This window comes from Acomys russatus, chromosome 25 (genome assembly GCF_903995435.1).
Source record: "Acomys russatus chromosome 25, mAcoRus1.1, whole genome shotgun sequence".
Lineage (NCBI taxonomy): Eukaryota > Metazoa > Chordata > Mammalia > Rodentia > Muridae > Acomys > Acomys russatus.
Genome location: NC_067161.1, coordinates 43,226,324 through 43,252,502, shown reverse-complemented (window position 1 = coordinate 43,252,502; position 26,179 = coordinate 43,226,324). Strand labels below are relative to the sequence as shown.

General features: G+C 45.9%; 2 protein-coding genes across 3 annotated transcripts in view; one reads left to right on the top strand and one right to left on the bottom strand.

Moving 5' to 3' along the window:
• The window catches only part of Pigl (phosphatidylinositol glycan anchor biosynthesis class L), a 50,260-nt gene extending 26,806 nt beyond the window's left edge, over nt 1-23,454 (bottom strand). Inside the window, exons 1-2 of one of the 2 annotated variants that reach the window (XM_051168409.1) lie at nt 23,128-23,454; nt 11,811-11,910 (exon numbers count right to left, since the gene is read on the bottom strand). In XM_051168409.1, the coding sequence (XP_051024366.1) occupies nt 11,811-11,910; nt 23,128-23,362 (335 nt within the window). In that variant the 5' untranslated portion in view covers nt 23,363-23,454. The remainder of the gene's footprint in view (nt 1-11,810; nt 11,911-23,127) is intronic. The other variant, XR_007833113.1, reaches the window with a different exon arrangement.
• Nucleotides 23,455-24,383: 929 nt separating this feature from the next.
• Nucleotides 24,384-26,179, top strand: part of Ncor1 (nuclear receptor corepressor 1) — a 137,995-nt gene continuing 136,199 nt past the window's right edge. The window contains exon 1 of the mRNA XM_051168381.1: nt 24,384-24,496. The gene's annotated coding sequence lies outside the window, so the exon portion shown is untranslated. The remainder of the gene's footprint in view (nt 24,497-26,179) is intronic.

Here is a 26,179-nt window from a genome sequence, read left to right as displayed (position 1 = left end):
CTTTATTTGGGGATGGAGATGTCTCAGGCCTTATGAGCACTCGCTGCTCTTCCAGAGGATCCAGGTTTCATTTCCAGCGCCCTCATGGATCTGTCACATGAGTCTCACAAGTTTATGATTACAGCTCCAATGCTCTCTGCAGGCAAAATGGCCACACACATAAAGTAAATTATTAACTATAGAGAATTGGTTTTATTTATTTGTCAGTGTGCACATGTCCATGTGCATGCATGTCATGGTGTGTGAAGGTCAGAGGACAATTTAAAGGAGTTGGTTCTCTCCTGCCTCATGATCTAGGGATCAAACTCAGGCTGTCAGCTTTACCTGTTCTGCCCCTTGCCAGCCCCTAAGCGTCCCTGTCTCTTCCTTGCTTTCATTTTTTTGAGACAGGGTTTCTCTGTATAGCCCTGGCTGTCCTGAAACTCACTCAGATTAGGCTGGTCTTGAACTTACCTGCCTGTGATTCTGTCTGCTGGGTTTAAAAGCATAAAGGCATGTGCCTGCTCAGCCCTAATGTCGTTTTCTTCTTTTTCTTCTTTTGTTTGTTTCTCGAGGCCGGGTTTCTCTGTGTAGCCTTGGCTGTCCTGGATTCCTTTGTAGACCAGGCTGGCCTCAAACTCACAGCAATCCACCTGCCTCTTCCTCCTAAATGCTGGGATTAAAGGCATGGACACTATTGCTTGACCCTAACTACATTTTTATTTTTATTTTATTTTTTTATTTTTTTTCTAACTACATTTTTAAATCTAGTATCTGGAGATAATAAAATCCTCTGAGGTAGCTATATCAAATTTTTATTCACTTGCATATTTATCTTACTGTGTGTGTGTGTGTGTGTGTGTGTGTGTGTACACACGAGCTGTTGAGGACTGAACCCAGAACCTTGTGAATGACAGGCAAGCACTCTCTTTTTGTTTTGTTTTGTTTTTTCCTGACAGGGTTTCTCTGTGTAGCCTTGGCTGTCCTAGGTTCACTTTGTAGACCAGGCTTGCCTCAAACTCACATCGATCTGCCTGCCTCTGGTGTGTGCCACCACGCCTGGCCAGGCAAGCATCCTTAACACTCAATTGCACGGCTTTAGTCCCAACACTTGGGAGGCAGAGGCAGGTAGGTGGCTTGCTGTGAGTTCAAGGCCAGCCTGGTCTACAAAGTGAGTCCAGGACAGCCAAGGCCACACAGAGAAACCATGTCTAGAAAAACAAAGAAACAAAACAAACAAACAAACAAAAAACAAAACAAAACAAAAAGGAATAATCTACAAAGTGAGTACAGGACAGCCAGGGCTGTTATAGAGAAACCTTGTCTCGAAAAACAAACAAACAAACAAAAGGATGGGAGTTTTAGGTCAGTGGTGGATCTCAGCATGCACATGGTCCTGGGTTTAATCTTAGTACAATTCAGAGAGACGGGGAGGAAAGAGAGAAGGGACAAGGGAGAAGGGAGGGAATGAGAAAGAAAGGCAGAGTGGGAAGGAGGAAAAAGGGAGGGAGGAAAAGAAAGGGAGAGGCTGGAGAAAGGCTCTTTCAGAGGACTCAGGTTTGGTTCCCAAGACTCATGACAGGGCTCACAACCTGTAACCCACCTGTATTTCCAGCTCTCGGGGATCTGACACTTTCCCTGGCCTGTGTGGGCACTGCACTTGTATACACAATCCCTTGCACAAACACAGAATTAAGATAAAACCAGGGTTTCTCTATGTAGCCTTGCCTGTCCTGGCACTTGATTTATAGATCAGGCTGGCCTCAAACTTACAAAAATCCCCCTGCCCCTGTCTCCCAGCTGGCACCACTTATGCCATGGAGCAAGGCTGTATGCATGGCGCTGAAGTAGGAGGTGAGAGCTACATCCAGGTCCACAGGCAGAGAGAGGGAGAGAGAGAGATAGAGAGAGAGAGAGAGGAGGGAGAGGGAGAGAGGGAGAGAGAGAACGAGAGAGAGAAAGAGACAGACAGACAGACTTGGGCTTTTTAAACCTTAAAGCCCACCTTCAATGATACACTTCCTCCAACAAGAGGGTTTTGGCTTTTTCCTTCTGAGATGTGAGCTGAGTAGGAAGGTCAGCTGGGTGCTTTCTCTGAGCTAGCAGGTTTTCACCCCAGCTTCGGAGGATTTTTCTAAATGTGTCTTTTGTTTGCTTGTTTGTTTTTTGTTTTTTCAGAGAGAGTTTCTCTGTGAAGCCCTAGCTGTCCTAGACTCACTTTGTAGACCAGGCTGGGGAGTTTCATTCTTGTTTTGTTTTGTTTCTCTCTGTCTCTGTCTGCCTGCCTGCCTGCCTGCCTGTCTGTCTGTCTCTCTCCTTCGAAACAGGGTCCCTCAGGCTGGCCTCGAACTCACAGAGATCCACTTGCCTCTGCCTCCCCAGTACTGGGATTAAAGGCGTGGGCCACTATGCCTGGCTGGGATTTTCATTCTTTATATTAAAGACTTTGAATAAACTTCTTCCAGCCTGCAATATTAATCTGGGTTTGGTGGCATACACTTGCAAGGGTAAGAGCAACTTCAAAGACTGGTCTCATAGCAAGTCTCATGTCAGTAGGCTGTGAGGCTCTGTCTCAGAGAAAAGAAACCAAGGGCTGGCCAGATGGATCAGTGGGTGAGAGCATGTGTTGCTCAGCCACATGACCCACGCAGTGAAAGGAGAGAACCAGCTCCCCAAAATTGCCTCCACACATGTGCCATGGCCTGCGTCTCCTCTCCTAAACAAACACATGTAACTTAAAATTGAGTACAATTAAAAGCATGTTATGCTTAATCTTAAGTTCTCCCCCAGGCATTTATTTGCTTAGATGTTTGTGTATGTGTGTGGAGGTCACAGGACAACTTGCCAGAGTTAGTTCTCATTTCTACCACGTGGCTTCTGGGAAACGAACTTGTGTCTTTATATTTGGCATCAAGTACCTTTACTCACTGAGCTATCTTGCCAGCTCCAGGATTATCAATTTGATGGGATTTAGCTTAACCATGGAAACAGATCCCTGCCTATACCTGTGAGAGATTATCTAGATTAGTTTAACTGAGTTGAGAAGAACTATCCTAAATGTGGGTGGCGCCATTCCATGGGCTAGAATCCCAGTCTGAAAGGGGGGTAGGGCGAGCAAGGCATGAGCAGTCATTACTGCCCCCCCCATCCTCCCCAACCCCCTCCTGCTTCCTGTCTGCAGACCAAAGCAACCAATACTGCCTGCTCCTACAGCCTTCCCTGACATCCCCTCAGGAATGTAAGTCAAAAAACAAAAGCAAAAACCCAAACAAACAAACAAATCCCTTCCTTTCAGGTTACCTCTGACAGGGGGAAAGTAACTAACACTGCAGACACCCATGCTTTTCTCAGTGGTACCTCCCTGGATCCACCTCACTTCTTTTGTACTGACTCCCCTAATCATGTTGTGTGGAAGCCCAGCCTCTCTTCAGTTCTCAGAATAATCTGGGCTTAAAGAAATATGAAAGCAGCTTGCGGGTTCACATGGTGGCTCCCTATCAAGACGTCTACTTTGGTCTCCTTCCCTGGTTTCTTTTCTAGGAAACATTCTTGTCCTGGCTGCCTCTTGGCAGCGCGGAGCCATGCCCTGTCTTGCCAGTGGTGCTGAAACTGTGCCTTCGAGCCTCAGCCCAGGCCCTCTGAGAATTTGGAAAAATGGACTACAGGTTTTATTTTAATCTTACACAGTAAGTGGGTGCTAGGTCAGAGTCACTTTGGCTGCAAGTACATTCTTTTGGTTTCCTACTGAAGGAGGAAGGTTCTGGGGCAGCAGTATGCAACAACCAGTCCAATGGTTCTAGGCTCTGCCCCCTGGCTTCCCTTTCACTATGTGATCTCTATGGATTTATTGGAAAAGACTTCCAAGAAGTGCAAGTAAGCCAGGCTAATTTTCGCTCCTTGGTGGATAGCAGATTCTGTTTCCTTGCTTAGTTAAATTAATAAAGCCACAGATAGGTTTTCTTTCTTTCTTTCTTTCTTTTTATTTATTTATTTTTTTTGGTTTTTTGAGACAGGGTTTCTCTGTGTAGCCTTGGCCATCCTGGACTCACTTTGTAGACCAGGCTGGCCTCGAATTCACAGCGATCCACCTGCCTCTGCTTCCCGAGTGCTGGGATTAAAGGCGTGCGCCACCATGCCCGGCTTCTTTCTTTCTTTTCCCGAGACAGGGTTTCTCTGCGTAGCATTGACTGTCCTGGACTTGCTTTGTAGACCAGGCTGTCCTCGAACTCACAGCAATCTGCCTGTACTTCATACTTTGAAAGTACAAAGTTGCCAGGAAATCCACTGTTGAAGCTTAGGCTCGGCACCAGATGTTCTCAGTGCAAGGCCAGCTCTTCAGCCTAACAGCTGAGTGACCTTGAGCAGATGATTCCGCCTCACCATAATCAAAACTTTTTATCAGTAGAAATGGAAACTAATTAGATCACCTTCAGGCTTAAGCAAGATCATGTCTTAAGTAATTAAGTATGCTCTTGGCATGATAGTAAGGGTTTTATATCTACTTACGTCATCGCAGGTGGCAGGTCCTCTGTAAACTCCCTTCTTCCCCTTTCCCTTCTTTTCTCTCAGTGACACATCTAAAGAGTCTGATGAAGCCGGGCGGTGGTGGCGCACGCCTTTAATCCCAGCACTCGGGAGGCAGAGGCAGGCCTGGTCTACAAAGTGAGTCCAGGATGGCAAAGGCTACACAGAGAAACCCTGTCTTGAAAAAAACCAAAAAAAAAAAAAAAAAAAAGAGTCTGATGAAAGGGGAAGCTAAGAGGCTTGCGTATTTCTGTGGACTAAATTGTGCTTTCCCTCAATTCATGTTTAGTGAAAGCACTAACCCCAAAGTGACCGCTTTTGAACATGGCTCTTAGGAGGTAAATAAGGTTAAATGAGGCCATGAGTGTGAGATCCCATGGGTCTACTCCACGTGAAGGCTCAGTGTGAGGGTGGCCACAGCCCATGCACATGAAGGCTCAGTGTGAGGGTGGCCACAGCCCATGCACATGAAGGCTCAGTGTGAGGGTGGCCCCACCCCATCCACATGAAGGCTCAGTGTGAGGGTGGCCACCCCCATCCACATGAAGGCTCAGAAAGGTTGTTAGAAAAGCTTAGATTATTTTGAAAAGAGGGTCAAGAAATATTAACATAACAGGCTAATCTGGGGCTGGGGAAATAGATCAGTGGATACAGTGATTGCCATGTAAGATTGGAGACCAGAGTTTTGTCCCCAGAACCCACATGCATGTCACATACATGTGGTGGTTTGTCATAATTCTACCACATGGTGTCAACCTTAGACCTCTAGATACATATGTATACAGAGAAACATGCTCATCCATATGTGTCCCAACACAGGAGAACACACATCCGTGCACACTATAACACATAAGCATGCAAAATAAAATGTGAAAATTAAAAAGAAAAGCTAGGGGCAGGAGAGATGGCTCAGAGGTTAAGAGCACTGACTGCTCTTCCAGAGGTCCAGTGTTCAATTCCCAGCAACCACAAGGTAGCGCAAACCATCTATTATGAGATCTGGTGCCCTCTTTTGGCCTGCAGGTGTACATGTAGGCAGAGCACTGTATACATAATAACAAATAAATAAATCTCTTTTTAAAAAAAAGAGAGAGAGGAAAAAAAAAAAAAAAAAAAGAAAGAAAGAAAAGAAAAGCTATTCTGGCCTGATCCCTGGAAACCACATGGTGGATGGAGAGAATCAACTTCTGCAGTCTGTCTTCTGATTTCCACACACTTCTCATGGCTGGTGCATGCACACGCACACACACACACATACACACACACACAGTATGCATATATATACACATATATACACAACACACAATAAACATAGTAAGAAAGTAAAAAAGACAGACCAATATAAATCTTATTCATGCCGGGCAGTGGTGGCACACGCCTTTAATCCCAGTACTTGGGAGACAGAGGCAGGTGGATCGCTGTGAGTTCTTCGAGGCCAGCCTGGTCTACAAAGTGAGTCCAGGACAGCCAAGGCTACACAGAGAAACCCTGTCTCAAAAAACAAAAACAACAACAAAAATCTTATTCACACTGGGTGTGGTGGCACACACCTTTAATCCCAGCACTCAGGAGGCAGACTGCTGTGAGTTCAAGTCCAGAATGGTTTACAAAGAGAGTTCCAGGATAGCCAGGGCTATTACACAGAGAAACCCTGTCTCAGGAAAAAAAAAAAAAAAAAAGAAAGAAAGAAAAGAAAGAAAACAACTTATATACAGGGCTAGAGAGATGGCTCAGGTTAAGATGGCTGCTCTTCCAGAGGTCCTGAGTTCAATTCCCAGCAACCCCATGGTGCCTCACAACCATCTACCATGAGATCTGTTGCCCTCTTCTGGCATGTGAGGAGAATACTGTATACATAATAAAGAAATAAATCTTTAAAAAAAAGAAAAAACCCTCTTATTCACAACAATAACACAAGCTAAAATGATTCAAAATAATCAGTAAGAGCACTTCAGCTCCTAGATGAAGAAGACCACAGGGCTGGGAGCAGTGGAGGAGGCCATTTGCAGAGTGAGCATCACAAAGCTCTGGTTTGCTCTCTAGCACAGTAAAAAAGCTTCTAAACCAACTAAGTGGGAAAAAAAAAAAAAAAAGGGAAAGTCATAGTTTTTGACCTACTAGGTGGTTACTAGGTAATCTTCTAATGGTTTAAAGATTTTCTAACATCACAAAAGTATAAATCATTAGAAAAACCTAAATAGCAGGAAAACATTGAATAAACTTTTGTAGACTGCTTAGGTTGGCTTCAAATCCATGATCTTCCTGGCCCGCTGGGACTAAAGGTGTGTACTACCATGCCCAGCTAATTATGTTATCTTTATGGAAAGATGCTATTGAGCTACCAGACTCATTCTGTCTCCGGATGATTCTGTGGGAGAGGACAGCTATTACTATTACAGCTATCGGAAACAATGCCAGCAGAGCAAACATCCATTTGTAATCTATCACCTCCCTGTGTCTAGAGCACTTACTCCCTTCTCTTTTCCACTAATGTTCAGATTCCAATCTTTTATGGTCAAGAAACAAGCTGCCCCCATGCCAATCCAGAACAGACTGAGATCAAGTTTGTTGGGAAGATGTAGAAAATAGAGATAAACAAGGGACAAGGATGATGAACCCCTTCTCGGGCACAGACTGGAAAGGTCTCTGCTTGGCTGGTTTTCCTGTTCTTTGATGTGTATGCGCAGGATCTATACAAGAGAGAGCTCTCCTCCTCCTCTTCCTCCTCCTCCTCCTCCTCCTTCTTCTTCTGTTTTTCGAGACAAGGTTTCTGTGTTTAGCCTTGGCTAGCCTGGAACTCACAGTGATCCCCTTGTCTTTGCCTCCCAAGTGCAGGGATTAAAGGTGTGTGCCAACACGCCCGGCGAGGGAGCACTTCTTAGACCAATGAGTCAGTCATGTCTTCCTCCTAGTCTCCTTTGTATGTTCCAAAATATGAAGTCAAGCATGTTTACCAGTCACAGCTGTGCATGCCTGTAATCCCAGCATTTTGGAAGCAGAGGCAGAGTCAGGTGGATCTTTGTGAGTTTGAGGCCAGCCTGGTCTACAAAACGATAGACCAACCAAACCAAAAAGGTTACCAGTTCACCTTAGACTTTGTTAGTGTTTCCCTGCTAATGCTAAACTAGGCTAGCTCCTGGACAATGAGCATTGAGAAACAGTGAGAGAGCAGTTATAGTGAAGATATAATTCCTTTACCTACCACTTCAGTTCTCTAAAGATACAGCGCTCAGAGGGTTATAACACTTGCCACCAACCTGATGACCTGAGTTCCCTCCTTGGCACCCACATGATGGAAGGAAGGAGAAGGCAACAGTTCTCACAAACTGTCCTCTGACCTACACATGCGCATGCACACACACAGAAAACAAATGTAATTAAAACCAGCAGAGCGAATATTAAATATACCTATGTGTTGCCCGGGTGTGGTGGTGCACACCTTTAATCTCAACACTCAGGAGGCAGAGGCAGGTGGATCGCTGTGAATTTAAACCCAGCCTGGTCTACAAAGCGAGGTCCAAGACAGTCAGGGTTATTACACAGAGAAACCCTTTCTCGAAAAACAAAAAACAAAGCAAACCAAACAAAAAACATATCTATGTGTATACACACACACATTTCTTTTCTTTTTTTTTCCAAGATAGGGTTTCTTTGAATAGTCCTGGCTGTCATAGAACTAGCTACGTAGATCAGGCTGGCCTCATTATCACTGAGATTTGCCTACCTCTACCTCCCCAGTGCTGGGATTAAAAGTGTGCACCACCACCACTCCTGGTTAAAAAAAAAAAACAAACCCCAAAACAAACAAACAAACAAACAAACAAAAAAGCCAATTTAGGTTTATTTTTATTTATATGTATGGATGTTTTGCCCATATGCCACCACATGTATGCAGTGCCCGGAAGAGGGTGTCAGACACTCTAGAACTGGAGATCTAGACAGTTGTGAGTTGCTCTGTTGGTGCTGGGAATTGAACCTGTGTCCTCTGGAAGAGCAGTCAGGGCTCACTGTTGGACCATCTCTCCAGCCTACAATTTAAACTCCTCTCCGCCCCCCCCCCCCCCCTGCCAGGGTTTCTTTGTTTTAGCTCTAGCTGTCCTGGAACTCACTATGTAGACTATGTTGGCCTTGAATTCACAGAGATCTGCCTACCTCTGCTGGGGTTAAAGGCCTGCTCCACTACTGCCCAGCTACAATGTAAACTTTTAAAAATGCCAATTTATCTTTGTGTCACAGGGTACCATGCAGGCATCAGTTCTCTCTTTCCACCACATGGGCCTTGGGAAGTAAACTCAGATTATCCAGTTCGCACCTTTATCTCCTGACCCTCTGTAGTCCTGGGCTGCCCTTGAACTCATGGCAATGTCTACTTCAGCCTCCCTAGAGGCAAAATATTTTCAGACACATTTAAAAGTTACTACTTAGGAATTGGATGTGGGCACATGCCTTTAATCTCAGCACTAGGGAGGCAGAGATATGTAGATAGATGTGATTTCAGAACTTCCTTGGTCTAGAGTGCAAGTTCTAAAACAGCCAGGACTACATAGGGAGACTTATTTAAAAAATAAATAAACCCTAAGCATAAACCACAGTATGTGGGCAAATTAGTAAGGTACACTGAACTTTAGGCTCTCAAACTGTGAAAATCATAAAACTCAACAGTACAAGATTTTGTTTTGTTTTGTTTTTTTCGAGACAGGGTTTCTCTGTGTAGCCTTAGTCATCTTGGACTCACTTTGTAGACCAGGCTGGCCTCGAACTCACAGCAATCTACCTGCCTCTGCCTCCCGAGTGCTGGGATTAAAGGCGTGCGCCACCACACCCGGCTCCAGTACAAGATTTTAAGTGCAAAATTTTGTGACACCGAAACCCATTGCCTGATTTTGTAAAAATGAAATAAATAAGCAGCAACAAATATATTTATATAGAAAAATATATATGGCATGTAAAAAGTTTTAGTTCTTTTTTTTTTGTTCTTGGCTTTGTTTTGTTTTTAGAGACCGGGTTTCTATGTGTAGCCTTGGCTATCTTGGAACTCTGTAGACCATGCTAGCCTCAAACTCACAGAAATCTGCCTGCTTTTGCCTCCATGAGTGCTGGGATTAAAAGTGTACACCACCATGTATGGCTTCTTTTTTATTTTTATTTATTTATTTATTTATTTTGGTTTTTTGAGACAGAGTTTCTCTGGGTAGCCTTGTGTATACCTTCAGAGGACAACTTTGGGTAACAGTGCTAACTTCCCATCTTATTTAAGACAGGTCTCTTGTTTCTTGCTTCACATGATAGGTTACTTGGGCTGCACCCTTGAGTGTCCTATCTTTCCCCTTACTCTAGATGTGTGTGACTGAATTTGACCAACCACCCCCTACTTCCACCCTGCCCCCCTGGTTGCCAAGGTAGGGTTTCTCTGTATAACAGCATTGGCTGTGCTGGACGCCTTTGTAGACCAGGCTGGCCTGTCTTAGCCTTCATTTTCAATATCTCCTGTCTTGAATATAATCCTACTCATGTATAAACTTCTTCCTCTTCTTCTCCTTTTTTTTTTTTTTGTTTTTCAAGACAAGGTTTCTCTGTGTAACAGCTCTGGCTGTCCTGGAACTCGCTCTGTAGACCAAGCTGACCTCAAACTCACAGAGATCCACCTGCCTCTGCCTCCCAAGTACTGGGATTAAAGGTGTGCGCCACCCATTGTTAAGTCTTATAAGCTTCTTAAAAATATTAAAAAATAAAATGAATAATTATGTTCTTGTTTTGGAAAGCAAGATGGTCAGTGTAGGAGGAAAAAATGTAAACATCAAGGAGTTTGGCAGTGGTGACCTTCATTCACACTGTATTAAGATGTGTCTCTGTGTACTCTGTTGTTAATTGCTGGACGGCAACGAGCTAAATGCCAACAGATTCTGGCATTGTCGTTACTATTGAACAAGCTCCTGCCTCAGTGTTGTGTAAAAGTTGTTCTTCATAATCTCTGATTGGTCAATAAAGAGCTGAACCTCCTGTAGCTTTGAGAGGAGAAATAAAGCAGGACTTGCAATCCCAGGAGTGAGGTTCCAGGAGGACCAAAGAGAATTAGAGCAAGATGGAGAGAAAAAAGGTCACCGGGCCATGAGGACAAAGGTGGAGCAGGAGTGGCCAGCACGAGACTAGAGTACAGGTAAGAAACAGGGCCTGTGGCTGGGAAGTAGGCCAGGCTGGCATAGACAAGACTGCCCAGATACAGTGCTTTAAGCTTATTATAAATATAATAGATCTCCGTCACATTATTTGGGAGCTAGAGTGAGCATAGAAATAACCATTAATTCAACAGACTTTTTTTTTGAGACAGGGTTTCTCTCTGTAGCCTTGACTATCTTGGACTCACTTTGTAGACCAGGCTGGCCTCGAACTCACAGCGATCCGCCTGTTTCTGCCTCCCGAGTGCTGGGATTAAAGGCGTGCGCCACCACTGCCCGGCAATTTGACAGACTTTAAATATAACCCCTGAAATAGGAACATTTTACTATAACCATCAGTAAATTCCTGGTTCTTCCAACCCTTTAGAAGATGGATGTGCTAGGTCTTTCCATTACCACGGTCAGGTAACAGTGAGAAATAAGGACACTGTAGAAATGGACACTATGACTGTGCTGGTACACGTCTCCATACACTTTCCCTGCTAAGAAAAGCCAATCCTTGGGGAAATTGCTCCTTCAAGGCCTGGACCAGTGGAAAGTATATGAAGGTCTAGAGTGCGGGGATGTAGGTGGTTGGCGAGTGCTGACATCACGTGCAAAGTTTGATCTAAACACAGTACACACCTGTAACCCCAGGTCCCCGGTATGAGGCAGGTGGGTCAGAAGTTCAAGGTCGTTATCCTTAGTTATGCAGGGTGTTCAAAGCCAGGTTGAAAACTCAACCAAACTACAACAAAAGTAAAAGTAGATTTCTGAATTCTACTCACATTAGGTTTTGTGGCTTTTCATTGTAGCAGTGCAGATTTACTGCCAATAGATAATTACATTTTTTCCTTTTTTTTTTCTTCTGTCTGAAACAGGGTTTTCTTTGTCCTGGAATTCTCTTTGTAGACCAGGCTGGACTCAAACTCACAAAGATCCACCTGCCTCTGCCTCTTAGGTGCTGGGATTAAAAGTGTGCTAATTTCTACATTCTGTTTTTGTTTTGCTTTGTTTTTCGAGACAGGGTGTATCTGTGTAGCCTTGGCTGTCCTGGACTCGCTTGTAGACCAGGTTAGCTTTGAACTCACAGAGATCCAAATGTCTTTGTCTCCCAAGTGCTAATTTTTACATTCTTAAATAACAAATTACCTGTTATCAATAATCATTACGTGGGAAGGTGGAATTCCCAAAACATCACAGCTCTCCAAAAGTTCTTTCTTTCGAATCTCTCCTTGATTGTAGTAATTTCCTGAGGAAACATATATAACGATGCTTTAACAGCAGAGACCTGTTTGCTCACTCACTCATTCTTTTTTTTTTTCCCCCAAGACACAGTTTCTCTGTGTAGCCTTGGCTGTCCTAGACTCCCTTTGTACACCAGGCTGGCCTCGAACTCACAGTGATCTACCAGCCTCTGCCTCCCAAGTGCTGGGATTAAAGGCGTGCGCCACCACGCCCGGCGTGCAGCATACATTTTTAGCAACACCATGTATGTATCTATTCATGCATGAATTCCATCCATTTATCTATCATCTATCTGTGCCATGCTGTGCCTGGGTTGGATGCCTAGCCTCACCTTTACAGACATAAAATAATCTGCAGATACTTAAAACTTATTTAAAGGACAGGGCGCCACTCTTGAGTATTACAAGAAAATGTGCAGGCACTGTTTAGGAAAATATGCTGCTTACTTTTATGTTGACACGACACAAATTAAAGTCATTTAAGAGGAGAGAAACGTAAATTTAAAATTGCCTCCATAAACTGGGTTGCAGACAAGCCTGTAGGACATTTTCTTAATTAGTGATTAATGGGAGAGGACTCAGCCCATTGTAGGTGGTACCACCCCTGGGCTGGTTGGTGGTCCTGGGTTCTATAAGAATGCAGAAGAGGTGGCTGGAGAGATGGCTCAGAGGTTTAGAGCACTAATCTATTCTTCCAAAGGTCCTGAGTTCAACTCCCAGCAACCACATGGTGGCTCATAACCATCTATAATGAGATCTGGTGTCCTGTTCTGGTGTGCAGGTGTACATGCAGGCAGAACACTGTATACATAATAAATAAATCTTAAAAAAAAAAAAAAAAAGAATGCAACTGAGCAGGCCAGGAGGTGCAAGCCAGTAAGTAGCACTCTCCCATGGCCTCTGCATCAGCTCCTGCCTCCAGGTTCCTGCCCTGCTCTGACCGCTTTTTGTTTGTTTGTTTGTTTTTAGACAGGGTTTCTCTGTGTAGCCTTGGCTGTCCTGGACGCACTTTGTAGACCAGGTTGGCCTCGAACTCACAGCGATCCACCTGCCTTTGCCTCCTGAGTGCTAGCATGAAAGGCGTGTGCCACCACGCCCAGCCTCAATGAAGACTTTCACAGGTACTATTGGAGTCCTAACAGGAACTAGTGAAGTAACTGGCAGGCCAAATGCAAAGACCACTGATTCTCAGCCTTCTAGCACTTTGGAAGCTGAGGACGCCATAGTGAGTATCAGGTCAGCCAAGGCTAACAGAAAAGAAAAGAAAAACAAACAAACAAAACAAAACTAGAATTAAAAGAATAAGCAAAAGACTTAGACATTTTCCAAAGAAATAATAAGTGGCCAACAAGCATGTGAAAAGACTAGTTATCCATCAGCACTGGTTATTAGGAAAGCGTAAAACTAAGCCCACAATAGATTATCACTTAGTATCAACTAGGATGGGTGGAGTACCAAAGTGTAAAGTTGTGATCCTTGATGAGGATGTAGAACAAGCTGGGACTACAGCACATTGCTGAAGGGAATGCAGAATGGTCCAACTGCTATAGAAAAGTGTATCAGTTATTCAGAAGTTGATTTACTTAGTTATTCTTTTGTTCCTGAGACAGGGTCTTTCTTACTATGTAACCCTGGCTGGCCTAGAAGTTGCTATGAAGACCAGACTCTATCCATCTGCCTCTGCTGGGACTAAAGTCATGTACCACCATGCCTAGCCTATTCAGAAATTTAAACACTGTATCACAATGTGACTCAGCAGTTACATTCACAAGAACAGAGGAATGAATAAAAAATGATACATACACAGAATGAAAACATTATTCAGTCAGGAAAACAAATGGGATACAGTCTGTGGTTGAGTACTTGCCTAGCATGTGTGAGGCCCTGGGCTCCCCCAGTGCTCTAACTCCTGCCTCGCCCACAGAACAGCAATCAAGTAGAATGGTAGCACAGGCCATAATCCCAGGACTCTGGGAACTGAGACAGGATTGTGAATGTGAGGCCATCCTGGGTCACACACTGAGTTTGGGGCCAGTCTGGGATAGAGGGTGTGGTCCTGACACAAACAAAATAAAGTTCTGAAACATGCTGCAATACCGATGAGCATAAAAACATAAAGGTGATATAACCATACGTAATATAACAAGGACTGTATGATTCTATTTATAAAAGCCACCTGGACATGCAAAGTCACAGAGACAAAGTAGAACTTGTAGTCACAGAGGCTAGAGGGAAGGAACGGGAAGCCATTGCCTAATGGGTCACAGTCTCTCTTTACAATGATGAAATGCGAGTGATGGTTACATAATCTTGTGAAGGTACTTGCTTTGCTGAATTGAACATTTAAAAATGTTCAAATTAATGGCCGGGCGTGGTGGCGCATGCCTTTAATCCCAGCACTTGGTAGGCAGAGGCAGGCAGATCGCTGTGAGTTCAAGGCCAGCCTGGTCTACAAAGCGAGTCTAGGACAACCAAGAGAAACTGTCTCAAAAAAAAAACCAAACCAAACCAAACCAAAAAAAGTTCACATTAGTAAATTTTATATCATAAATATTTCTGACACAAATGAAAGGAACAATAAAACAGAAACCGGAGTTTCACTCAATAAAACTCTCCTAGGGGGCTGTTGATATGGCTCAGCAGGTGAAAGAGCCTAATGCCTGGCCAGATGACCTGAGTTCAATCACCAACTCTCCGTGTGGAAGCAGAGAATCAAATCCATAAGCTTTTGTTTGCTTTGTTTTTTGAGACAAGGTTCCTCTGTAGCCTTGGCTGTCGTAGACTCGCTTTGTAGACCAGGCTGGCCTTGAACTCACATCGATCTGCCTGCCTCTGCCTCCTGAGTGCTGGGATTACAGGTGTGTGCCAGGCCCACTTATTCCATTCTTTTTTTTTTTTTTTTTTAAGATTTATTTATCTATTTTTATTTATATAGTACTCTGTGCATGTACATCTACAGGCCAGAAGGGGGTATTCGATCACATTATATAGATGGTTGTGAGCAACCATGTGGTTTCTGGGAATTGAACTCAGGACCTCTGGAAGAGCAGTCAATGCTCTTAACCTCTGAGCCATCTCTCCAGTCCGGCTTATTCCATTCTTAATAGAATACAATCAAGATTTTTTTTTTTATTTTATTTTTTTTTAGAAAAAGAAAATATAAATGTACTGGGTTATGGGGGCTGGAGAGATGGCTCAGCAGTTAAGAACACTGCCTGCTTTTCCAGAGGTCCGGAGTTCAATTCCCAGTAACCACCTAGTGGTTTGCAACCATCTATAATGTGATCTGATGCCTAATAATAAATTAAAAAAAAACATTTAAAAAAATGTACTAGGTTAGAAAGAACAGAGTTAGCAGCTCATGCCTCTGCCTGAGTGCTGAATTAAAAGGTGTATGCCACCATGCAGGACATTAACGATAAAGTCTTAAGTAACCCAGGCTGCTTATCAAAGAGGATAACCTTGGATTCCTGATCTTTTTTGCTGCGACCTGCCAAACACTGGGATCACAGCCATCACATGTGCCTTATTTAGACTGTCCCTTTCGGCTGAGTTTAAATGTTTCTCAAGAAGGAACACCGAAGAGTTGTTAACGACTAAAAAGGATTTATTTAAAATAACTCTGTGAGCTTTATTTTAGGAAATACAGTGAGTCAGCTACGTCTGCCGAAACTCTGACCACGTGAGGTAAATGGCAAACATGTTTGAGAATTTTTATTGATGGGAAAGGGCTGCATCTGAAGGATGGAAACAAAGTAGCCTGAGTCCCAAGGGACTATGTAACAGACCCAGGGCACTTAGAGAGCATCTGCACACCTTGTATGCTGTGAGGCTTGGACCTCAGCTATAGATGAGGGACGTCTACATAAGGAAAGGACGTTCAGAACCTTACACCTTCAGTGATGGACAAACAGCGACTACAAACACAGAGATGCTCGGATTTGGCTTGAATAGGAGGTAAACTAAGAAAAATGTTTGCCTTCAGGTTTCTTAAAGTACTACTCGACTTTCCTTGGTGTGAATGACTCTACTCTAAAAATAGCTCCCAACAGTGTCCCTAGCCCCGTGTGAATCTTTTTTTAAAAATATATTTTATTAATTTATTCATATTACATCTCATTTGTTATCCCATCCCTTGTATTCTCTCATCCCTCCCTCCCTCCCTCCCATTTTCCCCTTACTCCCTCCCCTATGACTGTGACTGAGGGGGACCTCCTCCCCCTGTATATGCTCATGGGGTATCAAGTCTCTTCTTGGACTCCATGTGACTCTTGAGAAGCTTGATGCTGCCTATCAGTGGGTGGCGTCTACTTCTCTCATGGACCTAGATGAGCCGTGCAACTACTACAAGAAGAGAATGTAGCAGAAGTGATGCTGCGGGATTTCTAAAGCTGGTCATGAAAGACAGCATGGCTGCCCCTAGATTCTCTCTCAGGATGCCTGCCCAGGAACCCAGCTGCTCTGTGGTGTGTAAAGAGGTAGAAGGTCACCGGGATCCATCTCACGTGGGTTTCCTAATTGAAATGGCAGCTCCCCGCCGGGCGTGGTGGCGCACACCTTTAATCCCAGCACTCGGGAGGCAGAGGCAGGTGGATTGCTGTGAGTTCGAGGCCAGCCTGGTCTACAAAGTGAGTCCAGGATGGCTAAGGCTACACAGAGAAACCCTGTCTCGAAAAACCAAAAAAAAAAAAAAAAAAAAAAAAAAGAAATGGCAGCTCCCAGTTTGGCAGCCCTCGGCTGAGGGTCTCAATACTGTGGACTAGAGATCCTGTGCTCTGTCTGTAACCATGAGACACTGGCTAACATTTGGAGTGATCTCAGGCAGGCAATGGCTCCAGCCACCAGGGGCTGGGGAGATGATTCAGTGGCTAAGAGTGCTTACTGCTCAAACACGAGGACCTGCGTTTGATTCCCCAGCACTCACATGTGGGCCATGTGGTCACTATGCCTAAAACCCTAGAGCTGTTGGGTGGGGTGGAGACAGGAGGCGTGGTGGCTGCCGGCCTAGCTCCAGGTTCAATGAGAGACCTTCTCTCAAAAGAAATGAGGCTGAGTTATAAAACAGTATACCGTATGTCGTCCTCCTCTGGCCTCTGCATGTGCATATCAGCACACACATATGCACATATACCACCCACTCACACAACATATGTGCACATACATATAAAACAAACCTCAGGGCGTGGTGGCGCACACCTTTAATCCTAGCACTCAGGAGACAGAGGCAGGTGGATCGCTGTGAGTTCAAGGCCAGCCTGGTCTACAAAGGGAGTCCAGGACAGCCAAGGCTACACAGAGAAACCCTGTCTTAAAAAAAAAAAAAAATCATAAAACATACATGTAAAACCCCAGGATAAGTTGTAGAAACAAACAGAATCAGACATACAAAAACTGAAATTGGGAGTCATTTGGAGGTCTATTTAATTGAGTAAAGAAATAAATGAATGTATCAAGTATGAGAACATAACAGAGATAGTAAGATTTGCAATAGGAAACTCTAGGCATTAAAGGACAGAGTTGCATAAATACCATCTGAGTATGTAAGACTTTAAGTGTAACACCATTAGCTGCCAGATATGGTGGCATTTGCCTACATACAGGCCCAGCCGCTCAGGAGCCAGAGGAGAGCGATCAATCCCAAGTTTGAGGTTGGCCTAGATAACATTGTAATACTAAAGGACTGGGGTGTATGGCGCACACCTTTAGTCCCAGCACTCGGGAGGCAGAGGCAGGCGGATCGCTGTGAGTTCAAGGCCAGCCTGGTCTACAAATTGAGTTCAGGATGGCCAAGGCTACACAGAAAAACCCTGTCTCGAAAAACCAAAAAAAAAAAAAAAAAAAAAAAAAAGGACTGGGGTGTAGGTCAGTGGTAGAATACGCCCTGGGCTCAACCCAGCACAGAAACCAGAACCAAACAAGACTTCTTAACAGATATGAAAGTAAAAGTGGAAGGAGAGAATTATTCCACAAGGTTGTCCTCTGACCTTCACACACATGGCATGATGTATGCACACTCCACTACACACATAAAAATAATGTATTTTTTTTGGGGGGGGGTTAAGAGTTGGTTTTTCTTTTTTTCTTTCTTTCTCTTTTATTTCAAGACAGGGGTTCTCTGTGTACCCCTGGCTATCCTGGACTCACTCTGTAGACCGGGCTGGCTTTGAACTCACAGAGATCCTCTTGCCTCTGCCTCCTTGAGTGCTGGGATTAAAGGCCTAGGCCGCCATGCTTGGCAGGAGTTGGTTTTTCAAGATGGGACTTTGCTGTGTAACTTTGGCTATCCTGGAACTCATTCTTTAGACCAGGTTGGTCTTCCCCTCACAGAGATTCACCTGCTTCTGCCAAAGGTATGAGGCACCACCGCCTGGCACAAGTTAAAGTACTTTAAAATAGAGATGTTAGAGCTAGAAATGGCTCTGCAGCTAAGAGCACTTATGGCTCTTGCAGAGGATCTGGGTTCAGTCCCTAGCATCCATATGGTCTCCCTCTTCTGGTCTCCGTGGGCACCACACACACAGCGATGCACAGACACGTATGTAGGAAAAACATCTCTACAAATAAAACTAAAAAGAAAAAGGAAAGGATTTTAGACTATGAGAGTAGAGAGATGCATTCATGCACGCACACATGCACACATGCATAGAGTATAGAGTCCCATAGGAACTAGGGGCACAATCTAGAGGGGAGAGGTTGGCTTTCACAAGTCCAGTCTTTTTTCTTTATTTTCCTTTTTTGTTTTTTGGTTTCTCAAGACAGGGTTTCTCTGTGTAGCCTTGGCTGTACTGGACTCTCTTTGTAGACCAGGCTGGCCTCAAACTCACAGCGATCCACCTGCCTCTGCCTCCCCGGTGCTGGGATTAAAGAATGTGCCACCACGCCTGGCTTGATTTTATTTTCAATTATGTTTATATGTATGTCATGGGTCGTAGGTACATGTGAGTTCGGGTGCATGTAGAAGTTAAGAGGAGGGTGTTGCATCCCCTGAAGCTGGAGAAAGAGGCAGTTAGAAGCCTCCCAAAGTTTTTGCTGGAACCAAACCTAGGTCCTCCACAAGAGCAGTAAGCACCCTTACCTGCTGAGGCATCTCTCCAGCCCTTTTAAAGATTTCTTAGAGTGACTTAGGGCAAGACAGATAGATACAACAGTGGATAAGGACACTTGCTGCCATGCTTGATGACCTCTGTCCAGTCCTAGGGACTAGTAGGGTGAAAGGAGCAAACTGTCTCCTGAAAGTCTTTGAACTACCAGGGCCATTGCACGCAGGTTCCTCTCCCATAAATAGATGAATGTAATAGATTAAAAAAATAAATTGAAGCTGGAAATGGTGGCGCACACCTTTAATCCCAGCACTCAAGGAGGCAGAGACAGGTGGATCACTGTGAGTTCGAGGCCAGCCTGGTCTACAAAGCAAGTCCAGGACAGCCAAGGCTACACAGAGAGGCCTTATCTCGAAAAGCCAAAACATCAAAACCAAAACCAAAAAATAGTTTGATGAACTAATGGTTCTTGAAAGTATCACCAACTTAGTGATTTTATCACCTGACATGGCACACAAAGCAGCTGGGCAGCCTGGGTGTAAGGGTTTAGAGCAGTTAGGAGCTACAGGGCCTTAGCTCTTGTGAAATTCTTGGTGATTCAATGTCTATTTGTCATTGTTGTTGTTGTTTTGTTTTGTTTTTTGAGACAAGCTTTCTCTGTGAAGCACTGGCTGTCTTGGACCTTGCTTTGTAGACCAGGCTGGCCTTGAACTCACAGAGATCCACCTTCCTCTGCCTCCCGGGATTAAAGGCTTTCAATGTTTATTTGTAAAATGTATCTTCTCATAGGATGGCTGAGAGCAATTAACTGAGTCACCACCACCAGCACAAACCCCTTTTTCTTGCTTCTCCCTTCCCCTGAGCTAAGGATGTCGTTGGGATAAGCTATTTTCATGAATGGTCTAGAAGGATTATCCCTGCTATTTATATAGTCTTATTTTTTTGAAGCCCAGATCAAAGAAAACCTACTTGGAGTCTTCTTTAAAGAAACCATCTGGAAAGAGAATCACTGCTCTTCTCTACTTCCTGCCCACTGTGCTCTCTTCATTGCACTGCTACAGTTCCCACTATACTATATTTTTTGATTGTGACTCTAGTTTTTTTTTTTTTTTTAAAGATTTAATTATTTACACATACAGTGTTTTGCTTATATGTCACCTGCAGGTCAGAAGAGGGAAACAGATCTCATTCTAGATGGTTGTGAGCCACCATGTGGTTGCTGGGAATTGAACTAGGGACCTTTGGAAGAGCAGCCAGTGCTCTTAACCTCTGAACCGTCTCTCCAGCCCCGTGACCCTAGCTTTTAGTGGTTGAGCCATCTCTCCAGCCCTCACTACACTATATTAAACATTACTATTTTCTTGCTTGTACTACAACAGTGACCAATTTAAAATGGCAAGTTGGGTTCAGAGGAAATAATTAAAGAGAACAGGAGGAGTGCTGATTGCTAAGTGAATGCTTACATCTTCTATTAGGGGGAGATTTTGGGAGGCTGAGTGCCAAGCATGTTTGAGACCTTTGGCTCTATCTTAAAAACTGAAAGAAAGACAATTTGATTTCTGGCTCTAAGTTTTTAATGTTCTATTGAAAATATTAAGTATCAATATATAATAAAGGACACACTGTATCCATACTGTTGCAAGCAAATACAGTGGTTTTTTTTTGTTGTTGTTGTTTTGTTGAGGCAGAGTTTTTCTGTGTAGCCTTGGCTGTCCTGGACTCATACTGCAGACCAGGCAGGCCTCAAACTCACAGTGATCCATCTGCCTCTGCCTCGAGTGCTGGGATTAAAGGCCTGTGCCACCACGCCCAGCGCAAATACAGCTTTGATGCAAAATTTTAAAGAAATTTGTGTATAATCCAATTCTAATAATTATAGTATACAACATAAATAAGACAAGGAAGTATGAGATGTCTCCATATCTCAGAGTATTCCACACTCTTCCAGAGGAGCAGAGTTCAGTTCCCTGCACTTTCTTTTCTTTTCTTTTTTCTTTTTTTTTTGAGACAGGGTTTCTCTGTGTGGCCCTCGCTGTCCTGGACTCACTCTGTAGACCAGGCCGGCTTGAACTCAGCGCTCTGCCTGCCTCTGCTTCCCGAGTGAGGAAAGGCTTTTGCCATCACTGCCCAGCAAGTTCCCAGCACTCTTATAGCAGTTCAGGATTGGCTATAAATCCTGTCCAGGCAATCCAACCCTCTCGTCTGGGCTTTGTGGGCACCAGGCATGATGTGCTGCACATATCTGCATACAGGCAAAACACCCACATGCATAAGATAAGTCTTAAAAAAAGAGGGGTGTTCCTTCCTTTCCTGGTGCCTCTCCACTCTCAGATCTTTCTCACTTTTCCTTAATCAATCTGCATTAACTGTTTAAAAACCAGGAATAAGTCTCCCAAATTCATACAGTTTAAAAAATCAGTCCTGATGAAAGTAATCTAAAACAAGTAAATAAAAAGTGGTGCTGGGGCTGGAGAGTTGGCTCAGTGGTTAAGAGCACCGTCTGCTCTTCCAAAGGTCCCGGGTTCAATTCCCAGTACCCACATGGCAGCTCACAACTGTAACTCCAAGATCTGACACCCTCTCACCAATGCACATACATTTAAAAATTGCATTAAAAAAAAAAAAAAGTGCTGCTAAGGGAAAGAGAATGTGTACAATGTGATTTCTGTGAAAAGTCTGCTATTAAAAAAAAAATGGAGGCAGAGGCAGGCGGATCGCTGTGAGTTCGAGGCCAGCCTGGTCTACAAAATGAGTCCAGGATGGCCAAGGCTACACAGAGAAACCCTGTCTCGAAAAACAAAAACAAAAACAAAAACAAAAAAAACAAACAAACAAAAAAAGAAGAACTGGCCGGGCACACCTTTAATCCCAGCACTCAGGAGGCAGAGGCAGGCGGATCGCTGTGAGTTCGAGGCCAGCTTGGTCTACAAAGCGAGTCCAGGACAGCCAAGACTATCACACAGAGAAACTGTCTTGAAAAACAAAACAAAAAACAACCGGATGGCGCACGCCTTTAATCCCAGCACTCGGGAGGCAGAGGCAGGTGGATCGCTGTGAGTTCGAGGCCAGCCTGGTCTACAAAGTGAGTCCAGGATGGCCAAGGCTACACAGAGAAACCCTGTCTCGAAAAACCAAAACCAAACCAAACCAAACCAAACCAAAAAACCAACAACTGGAACAACACACAACCCACATGGGAAAAGAGGTCGTGGGCAGTTTTGAAAATCAGCTTTATTGAGGTATTACTTGATATACCATAAGGTTTACCCACTGCATGTATACAGTTTAAAGTTGTGCAGTCATATTTAGGTATCATGGTTTTATTTTTGTCTGTCTGTGTCATACATAATGCAATCCTTATTTTTTTTTTAAAGATTTATTTATTTATTATGTATACAGTGTTCTTCCTGCGTGTACCCCTGCAGGCCAGAAGAGGGCATCAGATCACATTGTAGATGGTTGTGAGCCACCATGTGGTTGCTGGGAATTGAACTCAGGACCTCTGGAAGAGCAGTCAGTGCTCTTAACCTCTGAGCCATCTCTCCAGCCCACAATCCTTATTTTTGAAGAGTCCTTTTAATGAAAGCTGGGTGGAGATGAACTTTAAATTTATCTATAAATGTAGTGTCTATCTTCATCTGAGGTTAAAAAAAAAATCTTCCAATTTGACATATGCATCTTTGTATCGCAAAATGAATTTCAAAGCGGCAAGAACGTCTTTTGCTATTTATTAGGAAAGAAACTTGGTGGGTTGAGCAGACATACAGCTCAGATTGTTTGGTGCACGATTATTTTGACCCTGCAAATAGATGGTTCTTCTGGATAACAGATCAGGCACAGTGGCTCATGCTTGTCATCACAATACTACGGAAGCTAGGCTAGCAGTGAAATTCTTAAAAAACAAACACCACCCAGTTCAGTAGCAGTTCCCAAAGGTACACGCTGGTACTGAACCGAACCAATGAGGAACAACTAATTTTCTGCTCCTCGGTTTGGCTAGGGAGGAGTGAAATTCGCTCGGGGGTTCCCCAACCTATTTGGGAAGCTGGTTGCTTCTGTCCCTAGCCTGTGACAGAGACAAGAACGTTCGGTGTATTCACTTAGCTACTGCCTACGACCGAAAACCTTGAGATCGGTTACTCCCTAGCCCGGCTCCCAGCGACCCTCCCCATGGTCTCCTACCTGCGGAGAAGCAGAGCAGGGACACCCGCTGCTCTAGGCGGGCCAAGCCCAGCACGGTAGGAGCAAAGAACATGGCTTCATCGTCCGGGTGTGCGATCACCAGAAGGGCCCGGCTTCCGGCTCGCGGCAGGCCCGCCTGCTCGGGAGACCTCATTCGTTCCGCCGAATCCCAAACCCGGAGGAAGCCCCATGTCAAGAGGGCCACTACCGCACACAAGAGACCCACCACTTCCATGCCGGGTGAGTGGTGCTGCGCCTGCGCAGTAAGAGAGGCTGCGGCGTTTGGGTTCTGGTTCCTGCGGGAAAACCGAACCCGCTGAAACTGCGTTCCGTAAAGTGCGCAGTGGCTTGAGAACAGGACTCGTGGTCTACGGTGGAAACTTCCACCCTTACTGCACCGTCTCATGTTTTACATAGCCGTGGCGAAATCCTGGGCCGGCTCCCGTTTCGGGGCCAAGCCAGACTCTGTGCGAACTAGCGCCTTATCTTTCTTACCGTTCAGTGTGCTTTAAAATTAGTTTGAGATGAGTGTCTTTGTCTGTACCCCTGAACTCACAATATATAGAGCACGCTGGCCTCGAATTTTGCAATGATTTCTCATTCCTTTGCCTCCGGAGTTGTGAGTCCAGGCCTGTCAGCTACGGCGGCTAGAGCGGAAGCATTTTAAAAACAGCCCTCAACATCTCGGTAGGAAGAGTTCCCTTCTCGCCACAACTCGTTTTCTAATCCAACCTTTTTTTTTTTTTTTTAATAATGACCCACGACCTAGCATACACGGCCCGTTACCCAGAGAAGTTTCCCGAAGTGGGTCACACTGTTGTCTTTTTCTCTATCTCACATGGCGGCTTTGTTTAGAGGAAAAGTAAGCTGCTAAGAAGGAAGCGTCACCTCACTCTAGGGTGAGGCTGAGGAGAGTGCGGTCACGAGGCCCTTGCGTTCTCGGAGGAGGTAAGAGTTTAGGAGCCGCCGCGGAGGAGGAGGAGGACGGGGAGGAGGAGGGGGAGGAGGCCTAGCCCGCCATTCTGGTGAAGGCTGGGCGTGAGATTCACGCGCATCCTAGCCACGTGTGGGCTCGGGTGTTTTCCTCTGTCGGCGAGGAGCGCGCAGCAGTCGCCTTGGCGGCGCGCAGGGGTCGCTGGGTTGGCCTCGCGCCCGGCGCCTCGCCTTTTTTTTTCTTTTTCCCACGCCTGAGGGGAAGGCCCCGGGGCGCGCGGGAGTGGCCCGCTCGCGGTGGCGCTCCGGGCCGGGGGCGCGATGGCTGCCGTGGCGGGTCCGGCCGGAGGCAGTGCTGCCGGGGCGGGTCTGAGCGTGAGGGACAACTTGAAAGGAACCGGCGCGGCAGCCGCGACTCAGAGGAAGCGAGGCCGAGGTAAGAGCTGCGCTCCGCCCGGAGGAGGGGGAGTCGTCGCCCCAACCCTCCGGAAGGAGGAGGAGCCCGCGTCGGAGCCGCCTCAGCGCGGCCGCCCGGCCCGAGTGGTGGTGCGGCTGGGGGAGGGGGGTGAAGGCAGGAGGGGGGGGGGAGAGGGAGAGGGGTTGAGGCAAGATGGCGGCTGAGGTGGCGAAGCTGCGGCGGCGGCCGGAGTGAGCGCCCAGCTCGCCGCGCCGAGCCGAGGGCCGGGCGGAGGGTCGCGCGCCGGCGCCGCGCCCTGGTCGTCCGGCCGTGGGGGTGCGCCGGCTCCCACGCTCCGCCAGCTCCGGTGAGTAGGCCCGGCGCCTGCAGCCCCGGCCTCGGGGCCCTGCTCGCCCGGGAGCTTCCGAGGGCTCCTAGGGCGCCAGCGCCGGAGGCGGCTTCTCGGGCCGGGCCAGCGGGGGGGAGGGCGGGCGCGTCGCGGGCCACGCCGGGTTGGGACCCGTCCGAGCGGCGGATCTCTTCCTCTCGGCCACGCAGGGGCGAGTCGGGCGCGGCGGGGAGTTCAGGCTTAGGCGAGTGGAGGCTTTTCTGGAGTTTGGAGGAAGAATGGTGGCCTGTGGCGGGCGGACATCGGCCCGGGGTATCTGTCTGCTGTGTGTGTGTGTGTGTGTGTGTGTGTGTGTAGGGTCGTGCGGTGCCGGCCGGGCGGACGGAGGGAGGGCGAGCCTGGGCGGCTCGGGGTGGGGTCGGCGCAGGTGACCCGCCTGGGCTCCACTCGGAGGGGAGAGTGTGGAGGGGGTTAAGGAGGGTGACAGCGATGGACAAGTGTGTGAGGAGTAAACTAGTTCACCTTCTAACTGGCCCACTTGAGGTCTAATGGCGAAGGTTGGTAAGTGGTGCAGATGCAAAGAGCAGCACCCTCTGCCTCCTGCCGTTCGTTACTGGCGCTTTCTTGTGCCAAGTGGGGAGAGTGCACCCCTTTTCTCATTTTGGGAGACAGCGACGACCGGAATTTGAGAAACGAATTGAGAAAGCAACCATAACGGAAAGGGCACTTGCGTTCTTAGAATTAGCCTGGATCAGGAATTGTCGTGTATGAAAAGGAGTGGATGGGAATAAGTGATAATTTACGAAAAGTATTTGCCCAAGAAATGCCAGGTTGTATGCCACAGTACCTGTTCAACGGAGTTAACATGGGAGAGTATCTTTGGGATTAGTATATTTCACCTGCATCAGATTTGCTTGCTACCCTAATTAGAGCCTATTATATTGAAATTTACATTCCTTGTGTGCACCCTGGTGAGAGCGATGGGGGGGGGGGCTGAACATGGATGGCTGTGTGCAAAGAGCAACAGGCTTGGGATTTAAAAATGCCTACACACTCATTCATAGGGTCAGGATTTTTTGTTTGTTTTTGTTTTGTGAGACAAAGTTTCTGTGTTATCTTGGCTGTCCTGGACTCGCTTTGTAGACCAGGCTGGCCTCGAACTCACAGCGATAGCGATCCGCCTGCCTCTGCCTCCCGATTAAAGGCGTGCGCCACCATGCCCGGCTCTGTTCAGGGTATCTTTTATCAGTAGCTGCTGATGATTCTGAATCACAAGGACTATCAGGAAAATCTAAGAGCTGATATTTTAAATTAATTAATTTTGCTTGTTTTGAAACCCTTTTAAGTCTGTAGCACTCGCTGGCCTGGAACTC